Below are 19503 nucleotides of genomic sequence, written 5' to 3' on the forward strand. Positions count from 1 at the left end.
TCAAGTGACACTGAAGACTGGAGTAATGATGCTTTACCATTACTAAATTACATTAAATATATATTCAAATAAGGTGATTTTAAATTGTAATAATCTTAAACAATATTACTGTTTTTACTATATTTGAAAAAATAAATGCAGACTTGGTGGGCCCAAACTATTGAACACTAGTTTACATTTCAATTGCAAAAACCAAAGTATTATGTATTTGAGTGTTGTTGCTTTAATGTTGATTCTAATGTGTATATGGTCATTTGTAAAGGTCTGTCTGTCTGTATGTGTGTGTGTGTGTGTGTGTGTGTGTGTGCGCGCGTTTTTTGTGACAAATGAGGACATAAATTAGTATAATGACAAGGGTATAACATAGGTATTACAAGGAGAAGGTGACTTTTCAGGATATTACCCCATGTCCCCACTTTTCAAAACGCTTATAAATCACACAGAATGGAGTGTATTGAAAATCTGAAATAGCACAAAGTTTCCTGTAAGGGGTAGGTTTAGGGGTAGGGGTGGTGTATAAAAACCATTACGCCTATGGGATGTCCCCACGTTTCACAAAAACAAACCTGTGTGTGTGTTTGTGTGTGTGTGTCTGTGTCTGTGTGTGTGTTACCCTGGGTAAAGGGCACCGCAGCTGTGCCACATGTAGGTCTGCCACTAGAGGAACAGTGAGACGATTGGGCAGAACCAGGAATGACGCAATCGCGTCCATGATCATAGTATCTGACATCACACTGAGAAACAGAATCAGAGATAGAAGGTGTGAAATAGATTCAGAGAGAAACTCACCAAAAAGGAGGCAGCTCAGGACAGTGAGTGTACTGAACCGAATAACATCTTATTGTGTATCTGTAATGACTGTAACTCACTTGAGTCCTGGAATGTCCAGCAGGTTGGTCAAACCGGTCCAGTTAATGGTCAGTTTCTAACAAAGGCAAAGGAGAAGATTACATGATTCTAACAAAACTAACATTCTGACTTGAGTACTAATGAAATAATAAACACTTAAAAGGTTCCAGAATTGCTTAAAGAAAGAAGAACCCAGAAGAAACTTGTAAAGCTAAAAAAAAAAAATGTTATATAAAACTGGGTAGCACTTTTTACAGTCCTGTTCTGCATGCACATACTATGTACTTATTTTAGTAATTAACTGGGAAATAACTAGGTATTAAACCAGAACCTGCCTCAAAGCCTAACCTTAACCCATGCGGTTACCTTATATTACCCAGTACTTTTTGAAGTATATTTCAAGTACACGTAAATGCACATATTGTAAAATAAAGAGTAAAATCGTTCCCAAACATAAAATATTTACTTGAAGTACCACCTGAGATTTTAAACAACACATTTGCATATTTATGGTACTCTGATGTTGGTAAATGGTCACATGACAATTGACAAGTAGGTAAACAAAAAAAATCTTTTTAGCGATTGTTTTAATCGTGTTTATTTGAAAAATGTATTATTTATTGTAATTTTACCGTTTACATACCCAAGTTTGGGAAACCCCATACTACTATATTTGAAAAACCCATAATGTCATGCAACAACATTTTAATATCCAAAGAACCATCTAGTCAACTCAAGAAGCATATACAGCCATAGAACCACTGAAGAACCCTTATAGAACTTACAGGTCTTTGAATGAAGAACATGGTCACAGCGCCCACGATTGGGACATTACCGATCAGCGGCTCCAAAATCACACGCATCATTCCATGAAGCTGAGAGAACAAACGAAAATGAAATAAACTCTCTTAATAAAAATGAAACTCATTTATTTATTTATTGGGACTGTGCAACAAATCCACTGTCACAAATGCAGAATCTCACCTGTATTCCCTTCACACCAGCCTTGCAGAAATACCTCTTCACCTCCACGTTTATCTCAACATCCCCCACGTAACTGGGAAAAGACAGCAGAGAGGAAACTTTCGATTGACTTCAATGACCTTAACAATTCTGCTGAATTGGTCCCAGCCAACTAAACCCTAAACTAAAAATGAACTGAAATTGAGGCTTTCAATAGGATGTACTCTCATTTTTGCTCTGAATAAACAAATTTGAGTTGGCAGCTGTTTGACAGTCTTGTTTTGTCAGCTTGTGAAATACAGACACGATATCAAGTACACAAGAGTTTTGAATCACTCCCTGAGAGACAATAGACAATTCACTCATTATTACAGGACCTCATTTATGCAGAGGATCTCAAATGTAGATGTAAAGCTGTATGCGTCACCTGATGTAAACGTCAAGCAGAATTTGACCTTTCTCATTTTCTGTATGGGCCTTCACTCCAACCACCTTCATCGGCTGTAAAATGAAAGAAAGTTCTAAAATAAAAATGTAAAAATGTGCAGGCAATACTGTAATATCAAGCAAAATTTATCAATCAGTTGTTTCTTTATGGATTAGAATAGTTCCGGTATTCCAAAATCCATTCGCCCTAAAATATTTACCTGCCACCTATGATTTTAAGTTAAATATTTTAACTTTTAATTTCTTAAAGTGCCCCTATTATGGGTAATGAAAGGTTCATATTTTGGTTTTGGGAGTCCCCAACAACAGGTTGACATGCATGCAAGGTCAAAAAACTCTTTCATTTTCTTATAATATGCATTTATTTTTACCTTACTTGCTCAACGACTCCCAAACGATTCGCTCAATGATTCATTTTTCCAAACCCTTTTTTTGCGTGACGCTAATCTGCGGTGATTGATCAATTGGTCTCAGTTTAATTTCATCATGTCTGTAATGCCTGATAAAGCAGTGTTTGTGAGCGCAGTGCTGCTTTGTGTACAGCGTTACCGCTATTTTTACCGCTCCAAAAGCGGCACCTAGTGGCAAAGAATGAATTTGCGTTTTCATTCTGACCAACAAGTGGGCGGGCAATATGCTAATGTTTCATGTTGACATCAACATGAAACGGCTTGGGATTCGTTTAAAAAACGACTCGTTTCAATGATTCAGAGTCGACTCTTTCTTTTGAGAGACAATAACTTTTTACACGGTGCACTTTCAGATTTAAAACTTTGCAGGATGTTTTCATTCACTTAGAGCTGTGTTACACACTGCATGAAATGTAATTTTCAAAAATCCATAATAGGGGCACTTTAACTACAGGGATTCCCAAACATTAGACCTAAAATATTTACTTGAAGCACCTGAGAATTCATATTTTAATAATTCAACAACACATTTCCATGTTTAAGGTTCTCTGATCTTGTTTAATAGTCATATGACATGCAGTGTTTTATTTTGATTGACTTTATTTTCAAATGATGTACTTTTTTTATTTTAAATGTTGATGGTTTCATGAATAACTTTTCATCAGCTATTTTAAAACATCATAATTCTGTTAGCTATGTTAATGAACAAAATATACTGCAGCAAAATATACAATTTCACCGTCTTATAATTATAATCCTTTTAACATCAAAGGAAGTTTGCCATGAGGCTGATAACATCCTCAAGAGCATTTATTTGAACAAGATTCAAGAACAAGAATGCTTGTTCTGACATGTTTCAGTGGCTTTGATCTCTTGCACTGTGGTGGATTGAGATGTGTGAGAATGTTGCACTGGAATATTATTACTTGTGTAGCAGTGAGCGAGTGAGTGTGCATGTATGACCTTGCCACCAAAGTCGACCTTCGTGAAGCTGAGTGTCTGCAGATGACTGCTGGAGCCACGGATGGATGGAGCAATGGTTTCCATCAGCAGCTTCTCCAAATACTGACCAATATACGGCCAGGCCTGCTGGATAACCTTGAAAAACAGACAGGAAGGCAGTGTCATATTTTATGTCAGAGCATGTCAGTTTTTTGTTTTTTTTATTATACATCGTTCATGGAATGTTTATACATAGACTGTATAAAAACATGGACGTAGTGTCCGTGACGTCAGCTGTAGGTTTCCGAAGAGCGTTTTTGAAGCTCAAAGTGGGCGGAGCCATCGTGGCAGCGCGTCTTTCCCGGATAATCAAAAATGGGCAGAGAGGCGGGAGCTGGTTGGTGAAACCACGCCCACCTATCTCGACGGTGGTGACAGCAGCGGCAATCCACATGTCACTCAAGTGGCCACGCCCTTAATTATGCAGAAATTGAAGTTGAGTTATAAAAAAATTCACCCCCCTCACAGTTGTCATGAAGTAGTGAGACATTTGCCAAAAGTCCATAAGATTGCCTTGGCATCAAAGAGTTTAGTTTTAGGGACGTCCATTTCTCCTGATGAAGTGTCCTGGGCTGGTTCACACTTCTTTTCCGAGTCCGAGTCATTTTTCGGCCCTGAATCAACGTGCGACATTGTGGTCTGTTAGTTTGTACGCAAATTTGTCCAAAGTCGTGATACGATTACAAAGCGATCGCGCGCAGCGATTCGCACCTCAAATTCAACATCTGCTGTGACTTAATTAAAGTCGAGAGTTTTCTTCGTGCATGGACTAACGTTGCAGGGAAAGACTGCAGATGAAGATGTGCCCGATCACTGCGGATCAATAAGTCAACCCGAGAAAGCGAAAACGACCCCCTTCGCCGCTTTTACCCTTCTGGCATGACGCTGTTTTTCCTTCTTGCAGTGTCTCTGTCTGAAAACCCTGAAGTGTGGCCCGCACCGTTATTTAGGCAGATCCACGCCCACAGAAAAACGACGCAGTTGTGTAAAAAGGGGCGAAAACTTTGTTGGAAGCTGCAGTAGGCAATTTCTTCCTTTAAAGCTTCTAGCTTTACATCTCACGAGTCAGTTCTGACTAGTTCTAGTGACCAAATACAGAATAATGGAATGATAATAGCTAGTTTTCTTCATGTTTGACTAGTCAAATCTAATGCAAGGTATCTGGAATGTTTCATTATGTATTCATTTGCATATAAGATATCTAATGAAATAATGATTGAAGTTATCTTTTACAGTTTATGTATCTGATTACATTTTGACTAGTTAAAATCACTTGCTTAAAAACAAATCCTAAAGAAATGCTAATCAATCATCCATCATAATAGTAAAACCTTTCCTAATGAATCAAACAAGTCAGTTGTGACTAGCCAAAACTAAAAATAAGATATCTGGAATGCATATTTGCCTAGTGATAGTTTACGTTTAAGATATCTATAATGCAATTTTGACTAGTCGTAATTACAGGTGAACATATCTAATGCAGGCTAGTTTAAATAAAAAAAGACAAAAATTACTTTCAATTTATCTAATGGGATCTTTTTGATTCTTTGTTCATCCAATTACAGTTAGCTCCAAATTCTGAAATAAATTCCACTTTTTGACAAGAAATGGTATGCAACATATCCTGAATGCATTAGCTATAGTCATGATCGCAAACCATTTTCTGATAGCTTAAACTATATTACAGATCTATTAAATTGTTATTACTCTTTGAAATGAAATTTTACTAGTCAAAACTGGCTAGTAATGATTTTAAAGGGGTCATATGATGCGATTTCAAGTTTTCCTTTTTCTTTGGAGTGTTACAAGCTCTTGGTGCATAAAGAAGATCTGTAAAGTTGCAAAGACTAAAGTCTCAAATCCAAAGAGATATTCTTTATAAAAGTTAAGGGTTAACCACGCCTACCGAAAACGGCTGGTTCTAACACGCCCCCACATGTCTACGTCACTATGTGGGAAGATTTGCATAACACCGCCCAAATGTTCACGCAAAGAAAGAAGGCGTAACTTTTATTCTCGCTGTAGTATTGTTGTTGCCGCCGCCATGTTGTGAAGACGCTGTGATATCCGCTTCGTCATGCTTGGAGCTGATCTGTGCTGGTCGCTGAGGAAATACAACAACTTCGCTGTGGATCGCCAGAGTAGAGTAGGGCTTGTTGTTTGTCATTTCTCCGATCACAAATGCAGACATGGCAACGCAACGCGTAAAAAGACAGTACAAGTCTTTATAATCCATAATTATGTCCCCACTGGATGCAACGAATGCCTCGTTTATAATGGGTTTTCATGTTTTTAAACCATCGCTCCGGCCTGACAGGGCATCGTCACAATGTGGTAAGGGGCGTAACATTTCCATCACACGCTTGAGGTATTCGGCCAATCACAACACACTGGATAGCTGGCCAATCACAGCACACCTTGCTTTTTCAGAACGATGAGCTTTGTAAAAATCGACGCATTTCAGAAAGGCGGGGCATAGAGGAGAAACAATAATGTACAGTATGTGGAAAATAATTTGGGTTTTTAACCTTAAACTGCATAAACACATTTCATTACACCAAATACACAAAATAATGTTCTTTTTAGCAACATCATATGACCCCTTTAAAGACAGTAAAAGAAGCCTGAAAATATAGACGCTCTGATACCAGCCGTCAAAATCTGTATTCATTCACATTAGATTTCATATATGGCTTCCAATATAGACACTATCCAGTTTGTCTGTTCCAGAGCATCCAGATGTGCTTGTGTCCTGCAGGCCTAATGCTGGTGGATTATCAGATTCAAGAAAGAAAGGAGCTTGAGAACTGGTCAAATTAAATGCACTTTTCATGCTGGTACTTTTTGCATGATAACCTTAATAGTTAATCACTCTACCTTTAATCAGAAAGACCCCAAAGTTTCCCAAACCTTATATATTAGCTTAAAAACATCACAAGCAAATACTAAAAGATGACAGTTCACTTATGAGAACGGATTATGAGCAATAAAGTGATTTCCAGATACAAAACATTATAAAATGCTGTGAATTTCCTATCTAACTTTTACATAAAACTGTCTACTCTGTTTTAATTGAGCATGAGGAAAATATTTTTAAACATAAGAAGTGAAACGGTGATTTCTACTATAATATTTACAAATCTAGTTACTCCCATATCTGTCTGTGGTGATCTGATCATAAGTGAACAGGCCTGAGAGTGCAAACAACAGACGTTATGCTCAACAGAACATGAGAAAGTGATCAAACTCATAAAAGAAGTTTGGTTTGATAAGAAATATAATTTTTCATCAACAAGATACTCACTAAAGATGAACGAAACATGCCCCATATTTAGACAGAAAAATGCAGTTATTTAGTTTCCAAAATGCCCACATGTTTTGTTGTGTGAAAAACAATACAAGAATTAATAATGGTGCTTAATGGGTCAGATTCATTACTTTTGTGCAAAAGACCAATAATCAGTTCACACGAAAGCAATTCACAAAACAAACTATTAAAAAAGGAGTCAAACTAAAACGGACAGCTAACAAGTCGATTCACAATCCTGTAGTGATTAGCTGAATAGTTACATCTTTCAAAATGAGTTAATAAATGTCCACAATCTCAAAGGAATCTTTCTTCGGCTCTCTTAAAGGCAATCATCTGCTAAAGCATGGCAAGAAAACTGAAATATGTTTCATATATTCAAAAGAGAAGATCTGTATTTTGTCTATACAGAAATCTGTAAGTTCTTTCAGTCAAAACAGACCCTTCACCTGAGAAACTTACCGTGTTATTGGTAAGTTAAACAAAAGGGTGTTAGGAGAATTGCTGAAAACATCTGTTCATACTAATGAGAACACGAAAGCAATTCACAAAACAAACTATTAAAAAAAGGAGTCAAACTAAAACTGACAGCTAACAAGTCGATTCACAATCCTGTAGTGATTAGCTGAATAGTTACATCTTTCAAAATGAGTTAATAAATGTCCACAATCTCAAAGGAATCTTTCTTCGGCTCTCTTAAAGGCAATCATCTGCTAAAGCGTGGCAAGAAAACTGAAATATGTTTCATATATTCAAAAGAGAAGATCTGTATTTTGTCTATACAGAAATCTGTAAGTTCTTTCAGTCAAAACAGACCCTTCACCTGAGAAACTTACCGTGTTATTGGTAAGTTAAACAAAAGGGTGTTAGGAGAATTGCTGAAAACATCTGTTCATACTAATGAGGCAAGGTTGTGATCCTCATACTCTGACTGGCGATGGGATACGACACCATCGGTGCGGTCGCATGGCTCATCGTGATGCCCGGCAGCGGTTGTGCCATCGACACAGCGACCGGTGCTACCGAAACCGCAACAGGGGCCATGGAAACAGGTGGAGCCATTCCCTGGGCGATAGTCTGAGCAAGGGCGGCAGAGATGGAGTCGGGGTTCAGATGCGGAGGGGGTGCGGTAGGGGGCACTGCATTGGCTGGAGGGGCGGTCGGTGCTCCAGCCGGGGCCACCAGATCCTGCTGCGTGACGGGACGGGGCTGCAGACCAGCGCTGCTCAGAGTGGTGTGTGTCTGAGCGATGCCATGGTTGTAGGAGCTGATAGAACCAACAGGGGGCACCAGACTCTGCTCAGACGGAGCGGGGGTGGAAGACAGCGTCATCACTTTAGCCTGGCTTCGGAACTGAGCGTTCTGCTCCAGGAGGACCTCGTTGGTGGCTATGAGATTGGACACCTGGAGAAAAAGAGGAAGATGTGAGTTTTGAGAACTTAACTTGAATCTTCACAGTAAAGACATGTGGGATGCTACACCTAAAAATTATCTTAAGATAAAGTACAATTTGGAGATGATTTGCATGTTTTGTTTGCAGGATTTATAATGCAGAGGATGGGTCTCAATTGCATAAGAGGTCAGCAAAGACATTCAAAATCTGTATTATTTTCTGTCATCTGTGGACATTTAAAAGATGATCGATCGCAGAATGTCCAGAGTTTAAAAAGTAAAGTTAAAGATGGGACTGTCAATCTCCAAAAATGACAAAAACGTAGGGATGCGGTATTGTACATCTGCATTATACATCATGCATCTGTACCTGCTATCACTCATCAAAAAAGATTAAAGTTAAATCCTTAGCTAACGTTAATGTAATCTTTTGTAATCAAAACTGAGTATTAATTTTTTTACACTGAAAATTATAATAATGAACCCTTAATTCACTCGTAACATTTATAACTACTTATATTTGTTTTATTTTTAGGTTATTTAGGCAAAATAATACAGAATTTTAATATTGGTGCCTCCCCACAAAAACAGTTTTTATTGTGAACTCAAATTAAAACAAACTATTAAAATTAATTTATTTAGAAATTTACAAATGAACTAAATAAAAATAAATGATAGCTGAAGTACCAAAATGACTAAAACAAACTAAAATGAAAACTGAAAATGTAAAATTAAAAGCTCTTTCAAAATATAAATACTATAATAATATATAAATAACACTAAAATAATACTGCAAAAAAAGCAAAAAATCTTTTCTGCTGTAAAAAAATCAGGCACAATGCATCTTAAAGCACCATATTTGACCAGAATGAGACTGGAAAGGTAAGGCAGTTTTTAAGCGCCTTTTTTAGGACTATATAATTTTTGCAGCCCCAAACTCAACAGAGACAGAGATGTATCTTCCTTTGTATTCCACTGAAGAAAGGAAGGTTTGCAACAACACGAGAGTGAGTGAATGAGTACATTTAACATCTGTTCACCTGTTTCTTAAGCTCCTCCACTCTTTTCCTCAGCAGGGCGTTCTCCTCTTCCAGTAAGCGGTACTCTAACGGTCGAGTCAACAGGGTGGTCTGAACCCCCAGGTCATAATGTCCACCACCGGTTCCATCAGTCAACCGCAGCCCCTCCAAACGCCGTCTCTTCAGCTGCAGGGTCGTGTGGTCAACAGGCGCCTCCACCGGCCCCACTTCAAACATACCATTCTCAAACAGAGGGTCATAGACAGAGCAAGGGCCCCTGTCATAGCGCCGATGACCCACCGTTCCCATCGACATGCAGCCACTCAATGAGCCCCCACCTCCACCAGACATGACCTGCTCTCTGCAGCCGCCCATGTTGGGACATCCCATTCCCATGTAGTTACCAACACCGCCGCCAACGAGGCCAGACATCCCGCCGCAGGCACCGCCAACACCTACTGCTCCACCGCTGCCGGCATTCACCATCCCACTGACGCCACCAGTGACGCCCATCATACACCCGACTCCACTCCGGGATGGGGCTTCATACTCATAATCCTTCCTGACGTGCCGGAACTTGCACTTATTGCCCCGTTGGCACTCTCCTTTCAGGTAGTCCCTGCAAATAGGCACCTCTCCGCGGCTCAACGGGAGGTCGGTCGGAGACAATCCCAACCCGGCCGCCACCTTCCCCCTGAGCCGAAGCGGAAGCTCTCCGGTTTTCTTATAATAGTCCTCATCTTCCTTCGAGCCATGCACGAATCTGCAGTTGGTGCGCACACACTCTTTGTTCTGATGGTCATGGCAGAAGATGAACTCGTTCTTTTGCACGCCCAAATCGGGAACCTCGTTGAAGTCCGGATGCCGGAAGCGGCAGCGTTTGCCACGCTTGCACACGTTACGCAAAAAATCCCGGCAAACGCCATCCAGTCCCAAACCGGAGCCAAATGCACCGTTTCCTAACGCCCCGCCGCCTCCCATGGCCCCGGGACCTCCGTTACCCCCCGCTGAGCCGCCAACCCCTGTCGCTCTACCCTCTCCACCCGTCCCAGACCCTCCCTCGTCCCCGAGCCCAGTGCCCACCCCCGTCCCGCTGCCACCTGCCAGGTAGGCGCTATCCCGGTCAGGCATGGCGCTCAGCCCAGCGGGAATAGAATGCTGCGCTCATGTGGGAGACAGAGATGGAGGTCGTATGAGTGTTCAGAGGTATAGTGCAAGAAGGAGAAGAGCTCAGACTGTAGACGGATGCAGATCACAGATCCACCCGGGCACCTGTGAATATGATAACAACAAATACAAATATATATTATACCAGAACTATCATTATATAACTGCATAGGTAATTTAAAACCATGAATAATAAACTATTTCTATATCTATGATTATTACTTGTTTCCATTCAATATAAAGCAGGCAGCAAAACTGTTTTCAACATTAATAAGAAGAAATGTTTCTTGAGCAGCAAATCAGCATATTGGAATGATTTCTGAAAGATCATGTGACACTGAAGAAAATTCAGCTTTGCATCACATGAATACATTTCTATTTATAATATATTTAAATAGACAGGCAGATAATTAAATAAAATATATAAACAATTTTTGTGTTGTATTCTGAATTTAAAAAGATTTATTTTAATTTTACATTTAATTACTTAATATATTTTTTAGCTTTTCAGTTTTATGTCTATTCAACTTTTCTGCATTTAATTCAGCCCGAGATGCATCACATAAGAACACAATTTCCGTTGTATAGTAGACCATTTAGGCATGCCATACATATTTATCTTTTGAAACACATTTTAAAATTAAAGCTTGAAAATTGCCCATCACGACTATATGTCATTCAACACCAAAAATAAAACTTGCTAATATTTCCATTTCTTCAAAGCATTTATAATTCTTCCTGGAAATGCAAATCTTGATTCAACATTTAACAAAAAGCAGTTTGTTAAAGCAATTTAACTAAAAATACGATGATATTGTTATGGTTGTATGTGGAAACACCATGTTTTGCGTAGTAACAGTATTCTCTGAAATACCATGAAGTAATATTTAAGTGACACATGGTATACGAGTACATAATAATACATAAAAAAGTACTGTAATAGCAACATGGTAACATGATAGCATTGCATGGCAATAACATGGGACTTAAATGTATGCACATTGGAAGTGACATGGAACTCAATTTCAAATATCGTAAACAACGTAAAACTCATTTTTGTAAATAAAATGCATTATCAATGCAAATGCTATCTTTAGCCCCGCATATAATATTTTAGAAGATTATATAGTTATATGCAATAATTGTAATCATTTCTGTTCTAATACAGCAAAGTGCTGTCATGTCAAATCTGTGGGGTGCCAAATACTTACAGCATGTGTTACCTACCGAGTGTTAACAGAAGGTTCGTTTGTACATTATCTAGCCTAAATATACAATAATCAATATTTAATCCACAACACACTAAACAAGCTGTCCACTATCAGGCTCTCTGGCACAAAGGCCCGGATAAGGCGTATGTACAGAACGCTAAGACAACAACCTAAACCATCACGACTAGTAAACAACTCACCCAGTGTACACAAGCAGTCGTATCGGCGAGATTAATGAAACCGTAGTCGTACGATATTACTAATCATACGCATTACGTATAAATTGGCCGTGAGAAAGCTTATATTAGAAAACAAGTTGGTCCATCAACAACTTCCGCTTTTCTTGTTCGAAGCACTTCCTGTGCGGTAGTACACTGGGAAAATGCACGTCAAAATAAAAGACCTCTAATCAAGAAAAAACAATGTGGCAATGTCATGGTATTCATATGGTAGACCAATGCAGTTTCAAAAATACCATGGTATTACACATTTTTAAGTAAACAAATATTGTACTTTTTGTATACATTATTAGTCCATTAATAAATTAGATTTAGGTAAACACCAAATGTGAGCATGTGGATTTTTCTCTAAAAAAAAGTCAAAAGGACAAACAAAAATTTGAAACTAAATCACAGATTTTTTTTAAAGGTGAACATCGACACAAAAACAATTTTTCATATTTTTCTTGAAACTGAGTTAAAAAAAAAATGCTTTGCTTGCACCTTGGAAAATATTCTAGAAAGGACTAAGGCAACATTATTGCTATATTGGGGTTCAATTCAGAGTTTGGATTTAAGTTTTTAATTTATGTTAATAATTACATAAACGATAGTTAAACATACAACCTTGACAACGATTTGGGTCTCAAACTCAAAGTGTATATTTTCATGTTAAACACAACATGTGAGAGACATGTTGACAAGATATGTCAGGTTTCAACATTTATTTTCATGTACAAGTACCAATAAGTCACTACAGCATGATGGTTGTCAATAGTTTATTTGTATATTAATAAGAACATCAGACATCAATGTTCATATCTGATCATCTTATAAAGATTCAGTTGTAGAGGAGGAATGCAGGGGGACCATAACCTGTAAAGAAAGAAGAAAGTGTAAGTCAAAGTGACACCACAGGTAAACAGTAAAAACTAACATACATCACCATATGATCACCATCTGATGAATCACTGCACATCAAGATAACTGTTTTGTACTACAAATGTTGTTTAAACAAGCAAATAATGCACTATCAAAGCTCTAATTCGCATACATTTCCAGAACACAAATATGAATTTTGGATAAAGCCAGGTTCAAATGAAGCATAAAATTTGAACCTGGCTTTATCAACAATTCTGATAAAATGTTATAAATATACAAATGTGCTCTTAGGTGCAGTTCTAGATTTGAGCGGTTTAGCCAATATGAAATTTGCATACCATTTCTCTAGAAGTGATAAAGCGCATGCAGACGCAAAGCCGAGTTTTCTTTTATTTTAAATATTTACATAAATATTAAAAAGTTGGTGCCTTTTGAGACACGGAACGCTCTGTCTAGCTAACACTAGCTAGCATTGACGACCAAACGACCAGCGTAGTTCAAAAACGAGGCACGTTGGTTAAATGTAAATACTTGTTTAGCGTTATGAAAAACATAACAACGTGATATTATTAAAATGTATACTGATTTCACCATAGAAGTTTTGTTATAAGCGTATAGCAAGCTCGATATTACCGTTTAATTCACGACCTTCAGCACGCACATCCGGTTGGTTGGTTGGTTCTTCTTCTTCTTCTTCTTCTTCCTTCTTGTTGTTGTTGCTTTACGGCGGATCGCAGACTTATAAGTGCATTACCGCCACCTATATCTCAAATGGACCATTGACACTCTATCTACAATCTCCTGATTAACCTACCAGCCCACATGCAAACACCCTTGATTCTTGTACCGCTGAGAGACTTCATAGAGCTTCATCCGGCGCTGCGTGTTCAGCTCCTCCGTCCTCCCTCAGCCCTCTTAAGCGGGGGGGTTGGTTGGTTGGTTACTTCTTCTTCTTCTTCTTCTTCTTGTTTTATGGCGGGAAAAAAAATTTTTTATAAATAAATAAAAAACACCACATTATTAATAATAAAAATAACAATTATACTTTATATTCCTCGTCCGGTTACTCAGACAGTAAGGCGTTTATTATGAGGGCCAAACTACGGAAACCGACGAAGGACAAACACAGTGGGACCGATTCGAAAAAGCGCGACATTTTATTGTCTCATAAAAACAGAATATTTATTTCATATAAGCATGAATTAAATTTGATTTCTATAGCTTACAACTACCACGCATTAAATACATTGTACGTTTATTATAAAAAAAAAAAACAAAGAAAGAAAGAATACAGTGGTTTAATCATTAATAGATAAAGACAAAACATTTTTTTAATTAAAAATAATAATGCGTTTTTTTAAATAATCAGGTTTCTGTGGGTTTTTAGTCCTCTATGTTTATTACAAATTATTTTACTGACTACATTAAAACTTAATTAAAAATTTAAAATCTTTAAAGACAACTGATGCGTTTTAAAATAATGAATGATTCGGGTTTCACCAACATCTGGCAACCAACAAGTCTGGGCCGGGGTTGCCAGATCCCTGTGATTATACGCCACTTTCACTAGTTTCCTCGTCAGGCCAGCTTGCTTGCTTTTCTCGCGAGTTCTGGCAACACTGGATTGGGTTACAATCACGCATCCAGATCTTCAAATAGCAGCAGCAGCAGCAGCAGCGGACATCGACACACACAGCCGCTCGAGTCCGGAGAACTGAAACCGAAATTCAACCGTTTCTGCAGAGCCTCAGCCCGGCTGGCGCGTCTTCTAGCTTGTTCTAGTTCACATGCTGGTTTTTAAATACAACAACTGGTAACTTTAAACGAGCGGAGCTGAGCGAGCACCAAAGCCCTTCCTTCAACGTTTACTTTCCGGGTTTTCAACTCCAGACGTGATTCTACCACGGTAACTTTGTTGTATTCTATACATGTATATGTATCGCAACAGTTTTACTGGCAGTGTGTAACATTGCTAAACTAAGTTAACAGCACTGCCTTTGACCGCCTCAGTGTCAACATGCCTCAGAAGCGGCGCTCGCAGTCGTGGACGGTGCTCAAACAAGCCGGTAACGAGTGCTTCAGAGCCGGTCAGTACGGAGAAGCCGTGAACCTCTACAGCCGGTCCATCCAGCTGCTGGAGAAGTCTGGTAAGGGCAGTGAAATATAGTCATATTTCAAATATTACCATGGTAACAGTATTACCACTTAGCTAATTACCATGTTTTTGTACATGTACCATGGTATTCTTGCACTTACACGAAATGTTCCATGATGTTCTTATTCCTTGCAATACCATGTCAGTACTATGGTATTACTTCAAGTATTACACTAACGTGTGTACTTTTTCAGGGGTTTTCAAAACAGGGTCCCAGGACCCCCAATTGAGTACTAGGGGGTTAACGTAGGCCTGTCACGATAACAACTTTTTGTTGTGCGATATATTGCCCCAGAAATAATTGCGATAAGCGATATTATTGTCATTTTAAAGACCATTTTATGCCACTGAATATATAATCATAATGTAACAGCATAATAATGCAAGAAGGCCTACACGCTTCCAAATGACAACAAACTTTTAATTTTTAGGAATATTTAGATCATGGAAATTATCAAAATATTAGATACCTTAAAAAACGGAATAAATAGTAAATAAACTGTTTCTAACAAAAAAAGTGCAAAGTAACAAGTAGAAAAAAAGAAAAATGCACAAAGAACTTGTCTGGAGATTTTTCCCTGACCTTCTTTTCTCTGTAAAAGAGAAACACAATCTGAAAAACACAATCACTACTCAGTAGTCAGATGTCTGTATGCACAAAGGCGCAGGTCCCTAAACAAGATCATATCTGCAGATGAAACTAGCACCTCATGACTGCACCACGTTATATACGAGAAGCTGCAAAGACACAGGCGCAAGTGGAATGTACAAAATATGGTGACATTAATTTTTAAGTAAATATAATGGGCGATATATTGCGTCACCAAAAATTATTGAGGTCATGTACATATATTGCGCGACAAGTCGATATATTGATTATTGCGACAGGCCTAGTTAACGTTAGTGGAAACGTTCAGAGAAAAACAGTTTAAACATTTGAAAATAAATGTAAATAAATAATACATATAATAGTACAGCACTGTAGTGAGTAGGAAAAAAGTTGTATTAAATAATAGAACATATTTCCCCAATATTATTTTATACATATTCTGACTGCTTAGTTAGTAATACTAATAATAAAATAGAAAAATACATGAAAAAATGTACAGTGGTTAACATTAATAAAGATAAAACATTAAAAAAATGTGTATATATATATATATATTTAATAGTACAGCACTGTAGTGAGTAGTAAAAAAAAAAGGGCATATAATAGAACATATTTTCCAAATCAGATTTTACACACATTTATATAATTAATTTTCATATTATAAATTGGGTGTTTATAAATACAAATATATAACTACCTAGGGGGTCCCTTGCATGGTTAGGAATTATGATTACATATCCTTTATCATCTCACAGAACCGTGTTAGAATCTGATTGTAACAATACCATGAAGATTCCATTTGAATATGACCGAGAAATGGTTCCTCTGACTATAATAGATGTAAAGGAAGCAGTGGCACTAACATAAATAAAGACACATCAATGTTCTGTTCGCAGGTCAGAAGAACAAGGAAGATCTGGGTATTTTACACTCCAACAGGGCCGCCAGTTACCTGAAAGATGGAAACTGCAGTGAATGCATTAAAGACTGCACAATGTAAGTGCAACACAGCAGGTGCAAAAATGGTTAACGTGATTATGTGCAGTGTTAATAATCTTAATATTTATCTTTCAGGTCTCTTGAACTGGTTCCGTTTGGATTTAAAGCTCTGCTTCGCCGGGCGTCAGCTTATGAAGCCTTGGAGAGATACAGACAGGCGTATGTGGACTACAAAACGGTTTTACAGATAGACTGGAACATACCGGCTGCTCACGATGGCGTCAACAGGTAATTCTGCATGATCAGGATCCAGAAGTATTATGCATGTTAATAGAGAATGCACTGATCAACCTTATAATAAAGAGGTAATACACAACATATAAGCACAAGGATACAAAAAATGTATCATGCAAGACATCGCTCCTTCCCTCCAGAATGACCAAGGCTTTGACGGATATAGACGGATCATCTTGGAGAGAGAAACTGCCTCCGATTCCCACCGTTCCGATGTCTGTGAAAGAAAGCCTGGCGCAAGCTGCCAGCTCGGCCTCCAGCCCACAACAAAACGGCACGATTGACAGCAGGAAAAAAGGTATTTACCTGTACCGTACTGAGCGTAGCCAACATACTTCGCTTCAGCACTTGATTTTCAATTGTATTATTCTAAGCACCAGGACCTGAAGCTGCTAAAAAGGCCAAGGCTCTGAAGGAAGAAGGCAATGCGTTTGTGAAAAAGGGCGAACACAAGAAAGCCGTGGAGAAGTACATGCAGTCACTCGGTCAGGACCCCACAGAGGTCACAACCTACACAAACCGGTAAGAAACGGTACCGGTCATTATGCTGCCAAATGTCAGGGTTCCTATGGTTATGGAAAATTCATTTCAAAACTGGAAAAGTCATGGACTTTAGGTTTGATAATGCGTGTAAATCAATATTGCTTGTAGGGCTCTCTGCTACCTGTCATTGAAGATGTACAAAGAAGCTATTAGCGACTGCGATGAGGCTCTTCGATTGGATTCTGCCAACATTAAAGCTTTTTACCGACGTGCCCAGGCAAACAAGGAACTCAAAGTAAGTTTAATTCTGAATAAATTGAAGTTCATTGTCTTAACTAAATTTGGTGAATTGTTTTATGAATTGCAATTTATTTACTAACCGCTTGTTTTTCTTAAAAAAAAAATAAAGTTTTTCTCTATTCTTTTTTTTATTACTTTTGTATTCTTTATTTATTATACAATTAACAAAAAGCAGCAAAAGGCCTCTAACACTAGCTTGTTCTATTCTGTTTTCTTTTTATTTATTATATAATAATAAATAAAACTTGCTACGTGTACTGCGTTAGACTCGTTATAGCACTTGCATATCATTGCGCTCTTGTTGATTTTGATTGCTTGCATTGTCCTCATTTGTAAGTCGCTTTGGATAAGAGCATCTGCTAAACGACTAAATGTAATACATTTTTTCCCTAGAACAAGAAATCTGCTATTGAAGATCTTAACAGTGTGCTCAAAATCGAGCTTAACAACACTGCGGCGCAGAAACTATTGCAGGAAGTACAGAAGATGAAATAACCATGATTGTACAGTGAGGGAACTTTCCCCAAGTGCCTCGAGCTGATTTGCCTCTCAAAGCTGCAACGTTTGCTACAGACTTTAGATATGCTCATCATAATGCTATTTTAAATCTAGGAAATAATTTGAGTGTTCGTGTTCACATAAATGCATTTGACCGGGTGTATTGCCATTAATAAGGCAATCAAGTTTCTTTCTGAAACTCCACCTGTGTGTTCTGGTAATCACACTTGTTCATTTAATTAGTCTTTAATTGAATGCTATGTTGATTTAGCATGTGATTTTTTTTTATTGCACATATAACTGACTGGCTCTTTTTCAGATTAACTTTTAATTCCCACTTCACTTTAGATTGACTCAAAAAGGCAGATAGAATTAGGGCTGCATTTTCTACAAAATGTTTTTTTTTTTATTTTTATTTACTTTTTTTGTGCAAAGATATTGTATTGTTGTGGGCTGATTACTGTCACAACCAATTCATGTTTATATACATTTGTAAAGACTTGACACCTGTATTTATTGCTGTTTATTGCACATATAACTGACTGGCTCTTTTTCAGATTAACTTTTAATTCCCACTTCACTTTAGATTGACTCAAAAAGGCAGATAGAATTAGGGCTGCATTTTCTACAAAATGTTTTTTTTTTTTTTTTATTTACTTTTTTTGTGCAAAGATATTGTATTGTTGTGGGCTGATTACTGTCACAACCAATTCATGTTTATATACATTTGTAAAGACTTGACACCTGTATTTATTGCTGTTTCATATGGCATTTTGCATCAAGACAACGTAAACGGGTCTTTATTTAAATATTGTGCTGTATGCATGTGGTAATAAAAGAGAATGTTCAGGAATATTGTATTTTTTCATCCTGTAAACTGGCAGATGTAATACTATGATCAGTGATGACTTTTGTGAAGACAGCGAAGACCTAAAACAGTAAATGCTATGTATACAGGTAGCAAAACTGAATGACAGCAAAACAAAGCTCTATCATGACAGATGCTGTCAATGACCAATTTCAAATTGTTCCTCAGTTTAAAAACAAAAGTTGAGTTATTTGAACAGTAAATATGTCTTAAATTAAATATACCTTTTGCAAACAAGTAATTGTAATCACAAGTCAACTTCATGATTTGTTTGTTTGTAAAAAAAAATAATCAATGTTGAAATAATCAACAGCATGCCACAGACAACTGAACTTAAAAGAATAGTTCGCTCAAAAATGAAAACATGCTGAAAATTCTTTCACCCCTCAGGTGATCAAAGATGTAGATGTTTGTTTCTTGCTCACCAACAGATCCTCTGCAGTGAATGGGTGCCGTCAGAATCAGAGTCCAAACAGTTGATAAAAACAT

General features: G+C 37.7%; 3 protein-coding genes across 3 annotated transcripts in view; 1 reads left to right on the forward strand and 2 right to left on the reverse strand.

Moving 5' to 3' along the window:
- Positions 1-4661, reverse strand: part of LOC107595448 (extended synaptotagmin-1-like) — a 33705-nt gene extending 29044 nt beyond the window's left edge. The window contains exons 1-7 of the mRNA XM_016285851.1: positions 4158-4661; positions 3633-3767; positions 2240-2313; positions 1834-1906; positions 1635-1724; positions 870-925; positions 614-734 (exon numbers count right to left, since the gene is read on the reverse strand). Coding sequence (XP_016141337.1) covers positions 614-734; positions 870-925; positions 1635-1724; positions 1834-1906; positions 2240-2313; positions 3633-3767; positions 4158-4304 — 696 coding nt within the window. The 5' untranslated portion in view covers positions 4305-4661. The remainder of the gene's footprint in view (positions 1-613; positions 735-869; positions 926-1634; positions 1725-1833; positions 1907-2239; positions 2314-3632; positions 3768-4157) is intronic.
- A 2427-nt stretch (positions 4662-7088) lies between these two features.
- zc3h10 (zinc finger CCCH-type containing 10) lies at positions 7089-12125 on the reverse strand. Its single transcript, XM_016285830.1, has 4 exons — positions 11968-12125; positions 9411-10661; positions 7867-8382; positions 7089-7492 (listed from the first exon to the last, which is right to left on the reverse strand). Exons 2-3 carry the CDS (start codon positions 10518-10520, stop codon positions 7876-7878), a joined length of 1617 nt encoding a protein of 538 aa, XP_016141316.1. The 5' UTR covers positions 10521-10661; positions 11968-12125; the 3' UTR covers positions 7089-7492; positions 7867-7875.
- A 2355-nt stretch (positions 12126-14480) lies between these two features.
- Positions 14481-18496, forward strand: LOC107595427 (mitochondrial import receptor subunit TOM34-like). The gene is made up of 8 exons (XM_016285831.1): positions 14481-14773; positions 14878-15014; positions 16529-16628; positions 16707-16859; positions 17006-17163; positions 17240-17387; positions 17517-17643; positions 18042-18496. The coding sequence occupies exons 2-8, from the start codon at positions 14885-14887 to the stop codon at positions 18141-18143; spliced, it is 918 nt and encodes a 305-aa protein (XP_016141317.1). The 5' UTR covers positions 14481-14773; positions 14878-14884; the 3' UTR covers positions 18144-18496.
- Positions 18497-19503: the final 1007 nt, after the last annotated feature.

Source organism: Sinocyclocheilus grahami, unplaced genomic scaffold (genome assembly GCF_001515645.1).
Source record: "Sinocyclocheilus grahami isolate Dianchi unplaced genomic scaffold, SAMN03320097.WGS_v1.1 scaffold202.1, whole genome shotgun sequence".
Taxonomy (NCBI): Eukaryota; Metazoa; Chordata; class Actinopteri; order Cypriniformes; family Cyprinidae; genus Sinocyclocheilus; species Sinocyclocheilus grahami.